This window comes from Mauremys reevesii, linkage group 5 (genome assembly GCF_016161935.1).
Source record: "Mauremys reevesii isolate NIE-2019 linkage group 5, ASM1616193v1, whole genome shotgun sequence".
In the NCBI taxonomy this organism is placed as follows: domain Eukaryota; kingdom Metazoa; phylum Chordata; order Testudines; family Geoemydidae; genus Mauremys; species Mauremys reevesii.
Genome location: NC_052627.1, coordinates 114005712 through 114020980, shown reverse-complemented (window position 1 = coordinate 114020980; position 15269 = coordinate 114005712). Strand labels below are relative to the sequence as shown.

The window sequence follows — 15269 nt, the reverse complement described above, 5'->3', positions numbered from 1 at the left end:
ACAAGGAGATTATGGACTCTGTCTGGAAAGTTAGGGAAAGTCTATAACAGGAATAGAACTACAGATGAACAGATGGGCGGAGCACTTTGAGGAACTCCTGAACAGACCAGCACCACACATCATCCACAGACACATCAACCCAGCCAACGAGGACCTCCCAATCAATGCGAACCAACCAACCAGAGAGAAGATCAGAAAATCATCATGAAGAAACAAATCTGACACCAACCCACTCTTCTCTTCTTTTTTTTGTGTGTGCCTATTTCTGAAGCATCAGTTATCACCCACTGCGTGAGCAGATGGAAAAATGTTCTGAAATGTTATGGTTAATTCAGTGTTTCTATAATCTGGGTTCTAGATTATGGATGGGTTTGGGGTTTTTTAGTCTTGTTTAATTATGAAACTTTATAGTGTATTTCTTTGATTCTGCGTCCCAATTTGCGTAAATTACTAATTGTGTATTCTTTCCAAACACTTTGATCCTTGTGTAATTACTACACAAGGGGCAGGATAATGGAGAATCAGGCCCATATGTTTGCTTTATTTTATCTAATCTAATCTACATATCTATCTAGTGGAGAGACAAGGTGGGTGAGGTAATATCTTGTCTCTCTAATATCCTGGGACTGAAACAGCTACAACTACACTGCCTATCTATCTAGTAGGTATTTTACATCCTGTCCATCACCATACTGGGGCACAGTTCCTTAAATATGTATGATTTTCATTAAATATTTGTGATAGTTTACTGGATAGCCAATAATAAGTTTTATTTAAAAAAGGCTTAAATGTTCAAAAATGTCTAGTGAGTTTGTGTGCCTCAGTTTCTGTTTGCCCGACCTTAAAGGGGGCTGATTTTTCAGAATGTGCTGAGCACACCACTCTCTGAAAATGAGGCCCCTTTAAGATGTTTCAGGTTGGACACATGAAATCACTAGGCATTTTTGAAAATTTACACCTTACTACCCAAGCATTTTTTCTCGTTTTGGAGGGTGAGTGTGGCGCAGTGCAGGGAATAGATCTAAATCATTTAGGCTCTCATTCAGCAAAGCACCTGCTTATCCGTAAGCATGTTCCTAAGTCTCATGCTTGTAGTTAAGCACTTGCTAAAGTGTTTTGGTGAGTCAGTGCCTCTAAGGGTTATGTCTACACTGCAATTAGGACAGCACATGTAAGCATATCTGAGCTAGTTTTGATTGAGTTAGCTTGCTAAATATAGCAGTGTAGCCACCAGCAGCACAGGCTAGCTGAGTACAATCTTGCCTGGGATTCTAGGTATATACTCTGGTGGCCAGCCTATGTAGTCTCCCATGTCACTGAGGCTACACTGCTATTTTTAGCAAGCTAGCTGGATCAAAGATATCTCAGATGTACCTGCATGTGTTGCAATCACACCTCCCAGCTGCACTGTAGACATACCTAACCAGGGCTGGCTCCAGACCCCAGCGCGCCAAGTGCGCGCTTGGGGCGGCATTTTGCCGGCAGGGCGGCAGGCGGGTCCGGCGGACCGTCCGCAGTCATGCCTGCGGGAGGTGCACCGGAGCCGCTAGCCCAGCAGACCTCCCACAGGCATGACTGCAGACGGTTCGCTGGTCCCGCGGCTCGGGTGGACCTCCTGCAGACATGACTGCGGATGCTCCACCGAAGCCGCGGGACCAGCGAACCCTCCGCAGCTGTGGGAGGTCCACTGGAGCCGCGGGACCGGCAGTCATGCCTGCGGGAGGTCCGCTGGTCCCGCGGCTCTGGTGCACCTCCCGCAGGCATGACTGCTTGGGGCGGCCAAATTCCTAGAGCCGCCCCTGTACCTAACTGACCTGTGTTTGACAGCCAACAGGCTTGTATATTACTTTATCTACCCCAAAGCATTTTTTTGGTTTCTGCCCCAGGGAGTAAGTGTATTTTGAACCCTTTGATTATACGTAAGGGTCACATCTCACCTTCAATAATGCAACTACTAAATGGAAAGTATCCAAATAAACCGTTATGTGTGGAAAAGCAGGTTTTTTTCCCCTCCGAACAATGAACAAGTAAGTGTGCTTGCACATTTTGCAGGTGCTTTGCAGGTGCATTAGTGGAAGCTGGATAAAAATAGGGCCATAAATGTGATTTCACTTTACCAAAGAAAAACAGACTTGAGATTGAGCTTGCATAGAGTTTTCAGTGTATGTCGTTTGATCCTCAGGCTGTTGAATATAACATCTTTGAAGGAATGGAATGCCACGGTGCTCCCCTGGTGGTAATAAGCCAAGGAAAGATTGTGTTTGAAGATGGAAATCTGCACGTAAATAAGGGAATGGGCCGCTTCATTCCTCGCAAACCTTTCCCTGAATACCTTTACCAGCGCATCAAAATCAGGAATAAGGTAGGTTCAAACTTGGCCTGTTATTTAATACTCCACACACCTTCTGGTCTCGCTCCAGGCTCTCTTGGAACCACACGCGAAAACATTTTGCATCGTTATTGTCCTAGGTGAAATGGATTCATGTGGGACTGGAAACGCTGCCAAAAAACTATGGGCCACATGCTCAGCTGGTGTAAACTGATGTAGGTCCTTTGACTTCAGCGGAGCTTCACTGACTTACACCAGCTGGGAATCTGGCCCTGTATGTCTGTGATGTACAGTCTTCTGAAGGAAAATGAAAGATAATAGAAGGCAATTTTAGCTAACAACAAAGGACCACAATTTTTTTGGGGGGGTTGGGGTCAGAACAGGCTGTAATTTTAAATTGTTACATAACTTAGCATGTTGGATAAGCAGATCAAGTATTTCTGTTTCCCATGTACATGCTACATTGGAAGCATTCACTGTATTTGGCATTTTATCAGCTGTTAACAACTGTTGTGGGCGAATTAGCTTTAGTTGAGTTGTTTCTGCATATAAAACACAAAACTTTCCGGCCTTTCTCTTTTGTGAAGCAGGTGGCTTGGAACAGATGTTTTAGCAAACGAGGGCCCTAGCGGTGGCCGAGTGGTCTGCCACTGGGTCAGCGGGGAATCCATCCACAACATGCTGACTGTGTTTCTGGCAGTAACACGGTCAGGTGGTAGGCTGGTTCCCCTGAGCCCTTCCTACTCTCCCCCTCGGGTGTAGCTGCATTCTGGGGTTGTCCTCAGTCTCCCCAGGATACACCACCAAGGGTAGCAGTAGCAGCTCCTCAGCACTGGGAGTGGCAGATGTCTCTGGAAGCTCAGGCAGGTCCTCGGGGCAGCCACGGTTCTTCTCAGCATCCCGCTCCAGCAGTGAGGAAGAAGCTTGGGGAACTGAGCTGCTGGGCCATCTTTTTATACTTCCTTTTCCTGTCCTGCCCCTCTGCTTCCAGCGTGTGGGGCATGGCTCTCCTGGCTCTGCCCACCAGGAGGCTCGAAGTGTTCCCGCCGCGTCCACCTTTGAAGAATGCCATGCTTCCTTGCTACAGGGACTGTGTATGATACAGCTCCATACATACTGTGAACGGTATGTGTGACTGAATATATTGTCAGGTTGGAATATCAGTGCATTCAGTGTCCGAGTTGTTCTGTTCTTTTATTTTAGGTAACAGGATTGCAAGGGGTGTCCAGAGGAATGTATGATGGGCCAGTGTATGAAATCCCAGCTACGCCAAAATATGCAACTCCCGCACCTTCAGCTAAGTCCTCCCCTGCCAAAAATCAGCCTCCACCAATCAGAAATCTCCACCAATCTAATTTCAGTTTATCAGGTAAACCAACATGACTGATTATGAATATTTGGTATCAGGGGGTAGCTGTGTTAGTCTGTATCCACAAAAACAACAAGGAGTCTGGTGGCACCTTAAAGACTAACAGATTTATTTGGGCATAAGCTTTCATGGGTAAAAAACCCCACTTCTTCAGATGCAAGATCATCATCAGAGCACATCACAAATTTGGTCCCTAATAGTAATAATTTGTGGGTGGGATTTTCAAAAGCGTATCAGAAAGCCTTGTGATTCTAAATCACTTAGGACCATACTGTTAAAGGTATTTGGGCATCTACCTCCCATTGAGTTCAATGAGAGTAAGGCGCCAAAATATCTTTAAAAGTCTGGCCCTTAGGCACTTTTGAAAATGCCTCCCCATAATTATATAACCTTTTTATGCAGAAATGTTAATGCATGCTACAGAGACAAATTATTACCTAGAATAGCAACCTGTTCTGATCCCTCACAAGGCGTTCACTCCTGTGTGGAAGTCAGTGGAACTCTATTTAAGATGATTCCTTTGCAGGAACCGGGCCTTAGTCAGTAACTGCTTGCTTCCTTAGTTAGAAATGATCCAAAAACAGGTTCTAGAGATGACTGCTCAAAACAAAGTGGCAAAACATTGACTCCTGGATAGAGCCGGTCAGGTGAAAATTCAGTGTTGATTGTAGTTTTTTCTTCAGACGTTTCTGTTCCCGTTTTGTTAACTCTCCTGCTTTGCTGGGTGGATTGCTATTTTACAGGTGCTCAGGTAGATGACAACAACCCTCGACGAACCGGACACCGCATTGTTGCGCCCCCTGGTGGTCGCTCTAATATTACCAGTCTTGGCTGAACACAGATGATGGACAGAATGGCAAGAATGAAGGATCATGGGAATAATGTCTGTTCCTCTTGATGTCCATGTTATTGAACCCACAGTTTTATTCGGTACTAATGAGGGGAAAATGAGTTGTCTTTTTGTTTTGTTTTGTTTTCTTTTCTTTTTTTTTTTATTGTATAGGAAGAGGTGATAATAGTGTGGTGTGTTTGCTTGGAACTACTTGCCTCACAATTGTGCTTTCTTGCCATAGTCACCTTAAAGCATGGTGCTTCCATTGCCCCTTTAGTGACTACAGGTTTTAGCTTTGTCTTGTAACTAAATGATGGTTCCTTTGCACCCATTAGCTGTACTAGAGTAGTAAATGCATGTTACTAAGTTATTTATGCAAGTTGCAGTCTGTGAGTGCGTCTGTTTAGAACACGTTGCCAACAATTGACACAATGCCAAGATCAATGCCACTAAAATACATAAGGAGGAAGAATATGGACATTTTTAAAGTATGCAGTAGAATAGCGTAAGTGGCTTCTGTTAATATGTTTAATTTATTATAAATCCATGAAGCGCTGCTCCCAGATACAAAGAAACAACTTCAAAATGTGTAATGACAACATGGCCTGTGTAGCAATTCTCATTATCCACTAAGTACATTCCAAGTATGTGTCTTAACTGTTTTCATTTTAGACAGAGCCATAACTTCTACGCAGCAATGCCATTGCCATCTCTTTCAGAGATTTCTCCAGCTGGGCAGTAGTGTGCTCCTTTTGCATGAGTGTTTTGGTACTTAAGAATAACTTAAATTACCGTTGGATTTTTAAACTTTTTTGTACAAAGTTTTTCCTTTGTAATCACATGCATTTTTACTTATTATACCCTATCAGATCTACTAGTTGTGGTTCTATTTCTGAATTCAAAGCTTGTGAAATAAAGGAAATGAAAAGATCATTAAGTGTCTTTCTCTGCCTTCCAGGTCTCTTGCTCACCAATATGATTTTTTACAGTGTAGGTGTTCCCTGGCTAACCAGAGGGAGTTTTCTTCTGGGTCCACATCATTTGAAAGAAACTGCATCCTCAAAGCATAAAGATTGTTAATGAATAACTTTCTGTGCACACTTGAATATTGTTTTTGCAAGTTCCAGTTCGGCTGAGCTGAATAGAGCTTGTGGTAAGAATATAACCAGTTCAGTCACCTAGTCTTTGGTCCACTAACAGCTACATTGGCAATCCACCTGCAGCTCTGGGGCCGTATCGGATTTGCACAAAGTGGAGCAGATTGCTGCCATCCTCATTTTTAATATGGGACAGCAAGCACCAGAGACAGCCCAGACTCAGCACGCAGTGCTCCATCTTGATCCAAGCCATCTTCCAGTTGGCATTGCCTATTGGGATCCGTCTCTCTGTGTGTTCTTATCAACACATCACATCACAAACTAATGCACAAATGGACTATCCTCTTCTTCTTTGGGAGGTTGATGGAAATGTCCTCCCTCCTCTTTCCCAATATGTAAGTATGTGAGAAAGAGGCCTTCTCCTTACCCCTACTTCTATTTCCTTTTCCGTATTTGCTTGTGCTGCTGATATTAAGGGAAGGCCAGGCTAAAAGAGTGAGGTTGGGGGTTGTCAAAAGAGCTTAAGTGACTTAGCAACATAAATTCCATTGGCTTTCAGTGGGACTTGTGCTTCTTAGGCCTTAACTACACTAGAAATTTGTACTGGTAAAAGGTCTGCTGGGGCAGTGCCACTAACAAAACTATTTAGTCAGAGCTCATTCACGCTCAACCGCCTGTGCCAAGGCATTATACCCACACAGCATTAAGCTGCATTGACAAAAGCCCTGTAGCACTGCGTGTAGGTGACACATGTGGACAGTCATATAGTCCATTGATTTCAATGGAAATTAGGAGTCTTAACTCCCTTTGTGGATCTTGGCCACAGAGTCTTTTGAAAATCCACCAGCCTTGCACTTTGTACTGAAGACAGTGGGGTGTCCAGAAGAGGAGCCAGTCCCCTAGAAAGCTTTGCCTCTCACTTCCACATTTGACCCTTGAGATTGACAGTCACGTCGCTTCCGGGGGTCCCCAGCACTTGAGCTTTTACTTGACCAAACAAATGAGAATAAACACAATGTAACTCACATTGACAAAGATGCCATTTTTTGCTATTTGGAAAATATAAAAGATTCATGGCTAACCAGAGGAAACGCTTGTTCACAAACTTTTCCTGCTCTATTGGCTATTCATAATATTTTTCATGCTGAAATGGCCGTGAACACACACAAGGCAGCTTTGAAGCCGTCTGTTCTGAACTTCAATGGTTCTGAGCTCAATATTTGTCAGTACAGTGTAGTTCTGCTTTGATTACTTTGAGGAGTGAGGTGCTAATGTGTCCATGTAATTTATGTTGCTTCTTTAAGGAAGTGGAGTATAGGACTTAGATTCTGTACTGTGTCTGTTTAATCCCTCCCTGACTGGCAGTAGTACCAGGGAGTGAATTAAAGACCTCTCTTCCTTGTGCAGAGTTAACCTGTTACATTATCGCCAGCCAATCAGTGATCAGGAGTCTTTACCTGGACCCTTGCTTTATTAAAACATCTGAGTGTGTCATGCTGTTCTCAGACTAGCTTTGAGCAGGCTGAGGTAAGTGGTCTCTCCTCTCCCCACTGAATAAACAAAAGGCCAGATTGTGACATTATCTATATTTCCATGCTAGGGAGTAGGAAGCCCCCTTGCTTCTCACATCAGCGGTAGCCGTGACCAGAGGAGCGCAGCCTCCATGTGATTGCTACTCCCATTGTTGTGCGTGTGTGTGGGGGCGGCTCCATTCCTCTTCTCCCTACAATTCTCCATCCAGCACATGAGAGGAACCAGGGACAACGTCATGACTCTTTGAGACGGTTAACATGATGCACCTTATTCAGGGTTTGTGGTAAAGCTACAGTTGTCCTGTTAATGATGACATTAAGACTGGCCCTTAACCAGTATCATGTCACCCATCAAACAGCCTCCCCACAAATCAATGCATTGAAGTTTATCGTTACCCTTTGTGTACATTGCACTGGCCACCATTAAATCATAGAATATCAGGGTTGGAAGGGACCTCAGGGGGTCATCTAGTCCAACCCCCTACTCAAAGCAGGACCAATCCCAAACTAAATCATCCCAGCCAGGGCTTTGTCAAGCCGGGCCTTAAAAATCTCTAAGGAAGAAGATTCCACCACCTCCCTAGATAACCCATTCCAGTGCTTCACCACCCTTCTAGTGAAAAAGTTTTTCCTAAAATCCAACCTAAACCTCCCCCACTGCAACTTGAGACCATTACTCCTTGTTCTGTCATCTGGTACCACTGAGAACATTCTAGATCCATCCTCTTTGAAATCCCCTTTCAGGTAGTTGAAAGCAGCTATCAAATTCCCCCTTATTCTTCTCTTCTGCAGACTAAACAATCCCAGTTCCCTCAGCCTCTTCTCATAAGTCATGTGCTGCAGCCCCTTAATCATTTTTGTTGCCCTCCGCTGGACTCTTTCCAATTTTTTCACATTCTTCTTGTAGTGTGGGGCCCAAAACTGGACACAGTATTTGACATTGGTGAGGCCTCATCTGGAGTAGAGGGGAATGATCACGTCCCTCAATCTGCTGGCAATGCTCCTACTTATACAGCTTCAAATGCCGTTAGCCTTCTTGGCAACAAGGGTACACTGTTGACTCGTATCCAGCTTCTCATTCACTGTAACCGCTAGGTCCTTTTCTGCAGAACTGCTGCCTAGCCACTCGGTCCCTAGTCTGTAACAGTGCATGGGATTCTTCCTTCCTAATTGCAGGACTCCGCAATGTGCACAGGAGTGAAAAACATTGTCCTTGTTGAACCTCATCAGATTTCTTTTGGCCCAATCCTCTAATTTGTCTAGGTCCCTCTGTATCCTATCCCTACCCTCCAGCGTATCTTCCACTCCTCCCAGTTTAGTGTCATCTGCAAACTTGATGAGGGTGCAATCCACGCCATCCTCCCCTACTTTTTCTGTGCCCTGCCCCACCCCATCTTACTGGAGAACTCTGGAGCATTGGAAATGATGGACCACGGCTTGACCACTACATCTTCTGGCCTCTGAGTGAAACCCACTACAAATTGGTGGACAGGACTGTTGAGCCACAGCCTGTCCACGGGGCTAGCTGGCCTTGAGTGAAAGCTGCTACAATTATACAGTCGTGGTCACAATAGCAACCCAAATTGGTTTGGATAAGAATATTGTCACCAAGACTGAAAGTTATTGGATGAACAGAGATTAACAATATACAATGATGTTGTGAGGTGAGGGTGGTTCTAGGAGAGGACCATAGGTGGATTTTGTTTAACATCCCTCTTGATGGGGGAGGGATAGCTCAGTGGTTTGAGCATTGGCCTGCTAAACCCAGGGTTGTGAGTTCAATCTTTAAGGGGGCCACTTAGGAATCTGGGGCAAAAATTGGTCCTGCTAGTGAAGGCAGGGGGCTGGACTTGATGACCTTTCAAGGTCCCTTCCAGTTCTAGGAGATTGGTATATCTCCAATTATTACCTTGATGATCCAAGAGAAGGGGAAAGCAGCATTCTATGAATACTACATAACCTCTCGAGGCCCCTTCCAGCTCTACATTTCAATGACTCTATATTAATGACATTTGTACACGACATCACTTTAGGATGTGAAAACAGGGAAGTAATGCAAAGAGACTGCAAGGTTAGAAATATGGACAGAAGATAATACAATAAGATTCTGCTTAGATAATACGAGCTAAACCACCTGGGGAAAAATACCCGTGAAGTGAATTCATGGTGTGGCGAAGAGATGGAAAATTTTGCAAAAATGGTGATGTTCACGCCTGTGCACAGAGGCAGCAAAAGGATTACGAGCCAGTTACACCCTTAAAATAGGACTGAAATGGGACTTAAGTCATGTAGCACCCTTTGCACAGGTGTGAATTTCACTCAAGTGGTGACAGTGGACAGTGAATTAGTCTATAGGTACAGAAAGAGCGTCACCATCAACGAGGGAGAGGGCATATTTACCATGGAAAAAGGGAGAAATCACTAGGTGTAATGAGTTGAAATGGAAAGGAAATTTTAAGATGATTAGTAGGAAAATATTTTTAAGAATGGAATCATCCTATTAGACAATGGAATAATTTTCTAAGGGAAGTGAGAAAATCCTTGTGCGGCAAAGACACAGATGGCATGTCTGGGGAAAAGGTGGGGGGATGGGTGAGATGATCCTATGCCCCAGCTGCTGGAGTGGCCAGGGGAAGCCAGGCATAAGTTAGAGCAATTCTGAAGCTTCTCTGTTTTATGTGGGGGAGGGGGCTGACATAGTCCCTGGCCAGCCTAAGAGCCAGGGAATGAAAGGTGATGTGAAGCTGCATTTTCTCTCTTTGGCCCTGCCAGAGAATCTGGATCTATCTTGCATCAGAAGGAAGGACAACTATGTTTGCTGCCATTGGGGGGCACTGTTGGCTAGATTTTGAGGTCATCTTTTGCACATTTCCACATTCCTGAAGAAAAAAATGCCATCTCCAGTCTCTCTCATTAAAATTCAGTAATTTCTGGATAAGTCACAATGGCTATAATGCCAACAGGTTTTATTGATTAAACTACATATTAACTGTGATGGGATGCTGCATCTTTCTTGTATAATTTATAATAGTGTATAAAATGTATGTGCCCCTTGAACCTTAAAAACAGCATTCTTGCTAGCTGCATAGCTCTGATACCTGAGGGTGGTCAGTAGGGCCACGCTGCTCAGATATGGGCAAGTATGTTCCATCAATTTAAAAACATTTGAGAAATAGGTGAGTAAAATGCATAGCCAGTAGGTTAATATGAATGCTGCAACTCAGAAATTCACTGAAATAACAGAGCAAAACACTGTCAGAGGTTCAATTTGGAAAGACCAGACATTATTTTGATCTTGATTGGCAGAATGATTAACCTATTTACAGTTGCATGTAACATGTTTAATAAAGTCCATGGTCTGGTTATTCCATTTTCAGCAATTAACTGCAAACACTATATTGTACACAGAGCAATGGACCATGTTGTGATTAGTAAAATATAAATCTATTTTAAATAGGTAAAAAAGGTGCTTTTAATGAAAACTTTACAATTGATTAACTAAATACATACTTCATATGATATAAATATAGTTAAATACATTATCTAGGTACTGTATGCAGCCAACAACAATTAGCTGCTTGGAACTAACTTTTTTTAAAAAAGAACGATAATGAACTATAATAAAAAGGCATGCAGAAAACTGAGAGCTGACTTAATGTAACAGATACCACATCTTGCTTCATCTCCATAATAATAACATACAAATTGGAGATAGCCATGAAGAATAATAATTCTACAAAATTGTGGTGCAAGTAGAAAAACAGCCATACATAAAACACTGTTTCAAAATAAAATAAAAAATAGATCAAATCCCAGACTATTGTATTTATGGTAGACACCTCATGTCCATTAAATATCTTTTTAGACTTTTATTGATTCTGTTAATCTAAAACAGTCATTCTACAATGTTAAGCACTAGCACACCAAATCTAAACTTCCATAAGCCCTTGGTGTGCCGCCATTGTAATTTTAATCAGTATAGTTTAATCAGCATAGCTACCACCTGGTTGCAGCCTGCATGCTACCAGCTCTGCATGGCCCACAGTATAAGAATCACTGATCAAAACCCAGACATTCAAGGTAAGAGCTTACACTGAAGCTAAGTGGAAATGCCACCTGCAATAATAGCAACACTCTTTGTCTAACGGTAATAACTTCCACATTGTGCCATTGCATCAACCCTTTACCTAATTATCATGCTAGATCCTCAGATGGTGGCATAGTTCCATTGACTTTGATGGAGTGACACACCGATTTACACTAGTTGAGGCTCTGTCCCTGTAACTATAATTATAGTTATCTATTCTGAACACTTCTATACTGGCCTCGTCTTTGAAAAAGGCTACTGTGATGGCTCTTTCAGCGTTCAGGGGGAGAAACCAGCCATAGTGAAAGCACCATAATTTGGTCCCCGGAAATAAAACGTACTACCCTTCTCTACACACTACAGGGTGGTATCCAGGACCAGCAGGGGTTAAACATTTAGGAGATGGCCCTTGTTAATTAGCCCTACACATCAGGAAGTATATAACTTTCTGGCCGTTGCTAGGAAAGGCCCTAGCGAGATCAGCAGAATATGCCAGAAGGCCTGTACAGGGACTGTGGCCAAAAGAGCTGAGGAGGGGGATTTAGTGATGGTTTAGACTGTTTGCTTCTTTTTTTCTTGCTGTTTAATGACTCAGAAAGATGCTTCTGACCTGAGATGCTAGGTGGAAAGGGCCTATGAGAGCCTGAGGTTCTGCTAAATAAATGCAGTACCCCAGGATGAGGAAAGGACTGTGGGAGGAAATGTAAAAGGAAACGTTTGTCATCAGGGTCCGCTCTGTTTCTTACAATGAGAGAGGTTGGGCTCTGCTGCCCTAATGAACAGTCATCTCGCCTCATAATCATGGGCTTAAATACCTGTAGTTTTGAATGCTGTGTACTATTATTGCTCAAACAGAGCCCTTTCTAGTGACAGCGTCAGTTGCTTCAGTTTCTGTGGGAACAAGTCGCTTTGTCACAGGTTTCCCCTAGATTTAAGTTTCCTCTAGCATCTCATATTCAAACACTTGTCAGGTTTTCAATTGTCTCCATTTGCTTTTCAGAGATGCTGAGTCTCTGACTTCAGCTGGAGTCGTGAATGTGCACTGCTTCTGCATTCTCTTTTGAAAATGTTTGCCTGGTTTTTCAGAAGAATTCAATGGCAACTGCAGTGGACAGTATTTTTGCAATGAGGGCCTTGCTGTGTTTCCTCCTCATTTTTAATGCTATCTACTGTTAATTAATACTGCTTATTATCAGTCAGTACTTACAAATGATTTTTGTTTACTTTGTAGTTTGACCTTTCAGATCTACCGTCTATTCTCTCCAGGCTTCATTTCCCATCCCCACCCTGCCAGAAAGAGGCCCCCTCTTGTACCACTGCCCAGCATGATGGGCTTGAATTTGCTTGAGGCCACACTCAGATCTTTATTCAACGTAAAGGCACAGATTTCTAAGAGAGACTCATTGCCATGCAAAGTTTTTATGCCAATCTGGAACTCTATTTCCTGGATCCTGGCTGGCCAAAGGGTCAGAATAGTCTCCCTCCTCTCCACCCCCTGCTCTAATAAGCTCTTCTTTTGGAGGTGTTGTCTCCCCACTCCCCTCAGTAAATATTTACAGTAGCTTAGTTTGTCCAGAAAAATGCTTTGGGACTCAACATTCAGGTTGACAGACAACTCAGAGAACTGTTGTCACTACATATTGCACCTCTTCTTCTGCATCTTTGAATTCTTCCGTTGATCAATTTAAGTTTCATGCTGCCTCTGCAATTTGTTTCTGATTAAAAAAAAAAACCAACAAAATAAAATTTCAGATCAAAATTCTCCATGGCTCTGATTCCATTTTAATAACAGAAGAGAGTTTGTTACATTGTAATATTAGGCTTTCACTTTCTGGCTTCAACTGACTTATTAAAAATCTGACAAAACAAACAGGATAAATATACACTGATCTGCCCTGTGCTCTTCCCCATGCTACAAATGTCTTCTGTTTGCTGAAGAAATGTGGTGTGTGAGAAAGCAGAGTAATCATGCTATCAGGGACAAGAGCCATCTTCTGAAAGCAATCCCAGCCCATGGTCACTCAGGATAAATACTCTTCCTAAAGGCTCCATATGGTTCTTGAGAAGCAACTATTTGTAATGCCTGACAGAATGATCTGTTCAATGCATCAAGCCCCAGCAATCAGCGAACCAGTTTGACCTGTCCCCCCAGTAATCATCTGCCATGTTTTAGGTTTGAGCCTCTTTCTCCTTGTCTAGTTAGCACCCTAGGAGATGTTTCAAATAGTGATTATGTTGATAGCAAAAGCTGTCAGCTCTGCTCCTCCAGAAGCCAACAACCAGCACCTGCTTTTGTCCAGGAACCCGAGGCAGTGGCTATTTAGATACCAGTGGCCAGATTTTGTCTGTTGTAAATCACTGTAGTTCCACTGACTTCAATAGGCCTAGGTTGAATTACACCAGCTGTGACTCTATACACAGTGAAAGACACCTTAGAAATACCAAGCTTGGACAGAAACATACCATTTCTTATTGCTATCTAAAATTAAAGTGAAAATTAAAACAAAAAAACCAGACTGGAGAGCCAAATTTAGAAGCTCTTCCTGCATTTAAAAAGGGTGATGGGGGAGAGTGAGTATGTTCATGCTTTAACAAGAATATTGGTAAGAAGAGGACAGAATATAGATACTATATTTTTTCTATCAGATCAATGTACTTTCTTGAGAAACAGATTTTTTAATCAAGTTATTATAAACATGCTTTTCAGTTGGCATCCATTTTAGCTCCAGTTATACCTGACTGATCCAGAAGTGTGTTCCTGGGGCATCTGGTCATTTTTCATTGAAGTCACCAGAATCCTCTTTTCCCCAGGAATGGGAGTTCTTCCTTTTTGTTTTTTGGCTTTTTCCTGAAAAGGCATGGAAATGTAGTTTAAAATCACTACGGTAACTTCTTTTGATTACGATTTACCATGCAGTAGGCATGTCTTTCTTTTCACACTTGCCAAAGGCTGACATGGTTTAGAATGTGGCATAATGTCTTTAATGCACAATTAGGTAGTTTCTAAACAGATAAGTGTATTAGCAAACTAATGGAGACTGCTGTGAGCTACAACTAAAAGAATAAAGGCAGTTGCTTTGTAATTTTAAGGAAATATGTAGACAAACTTTTGATGTTAATGGTCCATATTTTTTGTGTGGTCTCAACTATGCCTCTAGTTTTGCATTCATGGTTAAGGCACCCACAGGGACAAGCAATTGTTAGGGAGGGATGATAGCATGGGGATGAGGTAGGGAGGGTTCAAAAGTGCCTAGATGAGTTAATCAGGAATATTGGTGCCATTGATTCTCAATTGAACTTGTGGTCCTAACTGAAACCTGTCCCTAAATATTTCACTACAGCAACTGATTAGTGGAATCAACTAGGTCAGGGATTTTCAACCTGGAGGTTGCACATTCATTTAACTGCACCTGAAGATTTGGCATCACAATTGATGGTGGGCCTAAAACTAGATGTCATTTTAACAAATTTGTCCATGTCAGCTGAAACAGTGAACTAATTAAGGCTGTAGTGAATTCCTGTAAGTATGCATAGCCCCTATTATTGTACTTATTCATAGGAGTTTACTTTTTTAGGCTGTTAGTGGGGAATGAAGGAGGATTATTCCTTCCTCTCCATCCAGGGAGAGAAATCTGGGTGATTCAGTTCTAATGCCTGTTTGATTGCAAATAACTTTAATCTGTGAATGGAGTCCTTCTTTATGGTCAGGTGTTTCTGAAGAGGATGCTGAAGGTGTCAAAGTAATTCTGGGTTGAAGAATTAAGCTACCCAAGGCCTTAACCTGCTGGATATAGCTCTAGTAAGACTCACACAAATGTGTAAAATGATATGGTAACTTTCATGACAGAAGCTCTACTTAGCAGAACTTCTCTCTTTTTCCTTGATGCATGTTCAGATCTGAATATTCTTATTTGGTGCCTATATCTATCTTTTACAAGATGTAACCCGGCAGGAAAGCCCACTACTCTCAGCTAGGAGTGGCAGATAACTCTAGGAACACATTTCCTACTCAGGGGGAGGCTT

General features: G+C 42.6%; 1 protein-coding gene and 1 long non-coding RNA gene across 6 annotated transcripts in view; one reads left to right on the top strand and one right to left on the bottom strand.

Moving 5' to 3' along the window:
• Nucleotides 1-5463, top strand: part of CRMP1 (collapsin response mediator protein 1) — a 64268-nt gene extending 58805 nt beyond the window's left edge. For all 5 annotated transcript variants that reach the window (XM_039541172.1, XM_039541175.1, XM_039541174.1 and 2 more), the window contains 3 exons: nt 2183-2362; nt 3533-3698; nt 4442-5463. In XM_039541172.1, coding sequence (XP_039397106.1) covers nt 2183-2362; nt 3533-3698; nt 4442-4533 — 438 coding nt within the window. In that variant the 3' untranslated portion in view covers nt 4534-5463. The remainder of the gene's footprint in view (nt 1-2182; nt 2363-3532; nt 3699-4441) is intronic.
• Nucleotides 5464-10630: 5167 nt separating this feature from the next.
• LOC120406113 lies at nt 10631-14514 on the bottom strand. Its single transcript, XR_005599101.1, has 3 exons — nt 14354-14514; nt 13982-14094; nt 10631-12961 (listed from the first exon to the last, which is right to left on the bottom strand). It is a non-coding gene; the product is annotated as an uncharacterized LOC120406113 (long non-coding RNA).
• Between the last annotated feature and the right edge of the window lie 755 nt (nt 14515-15269).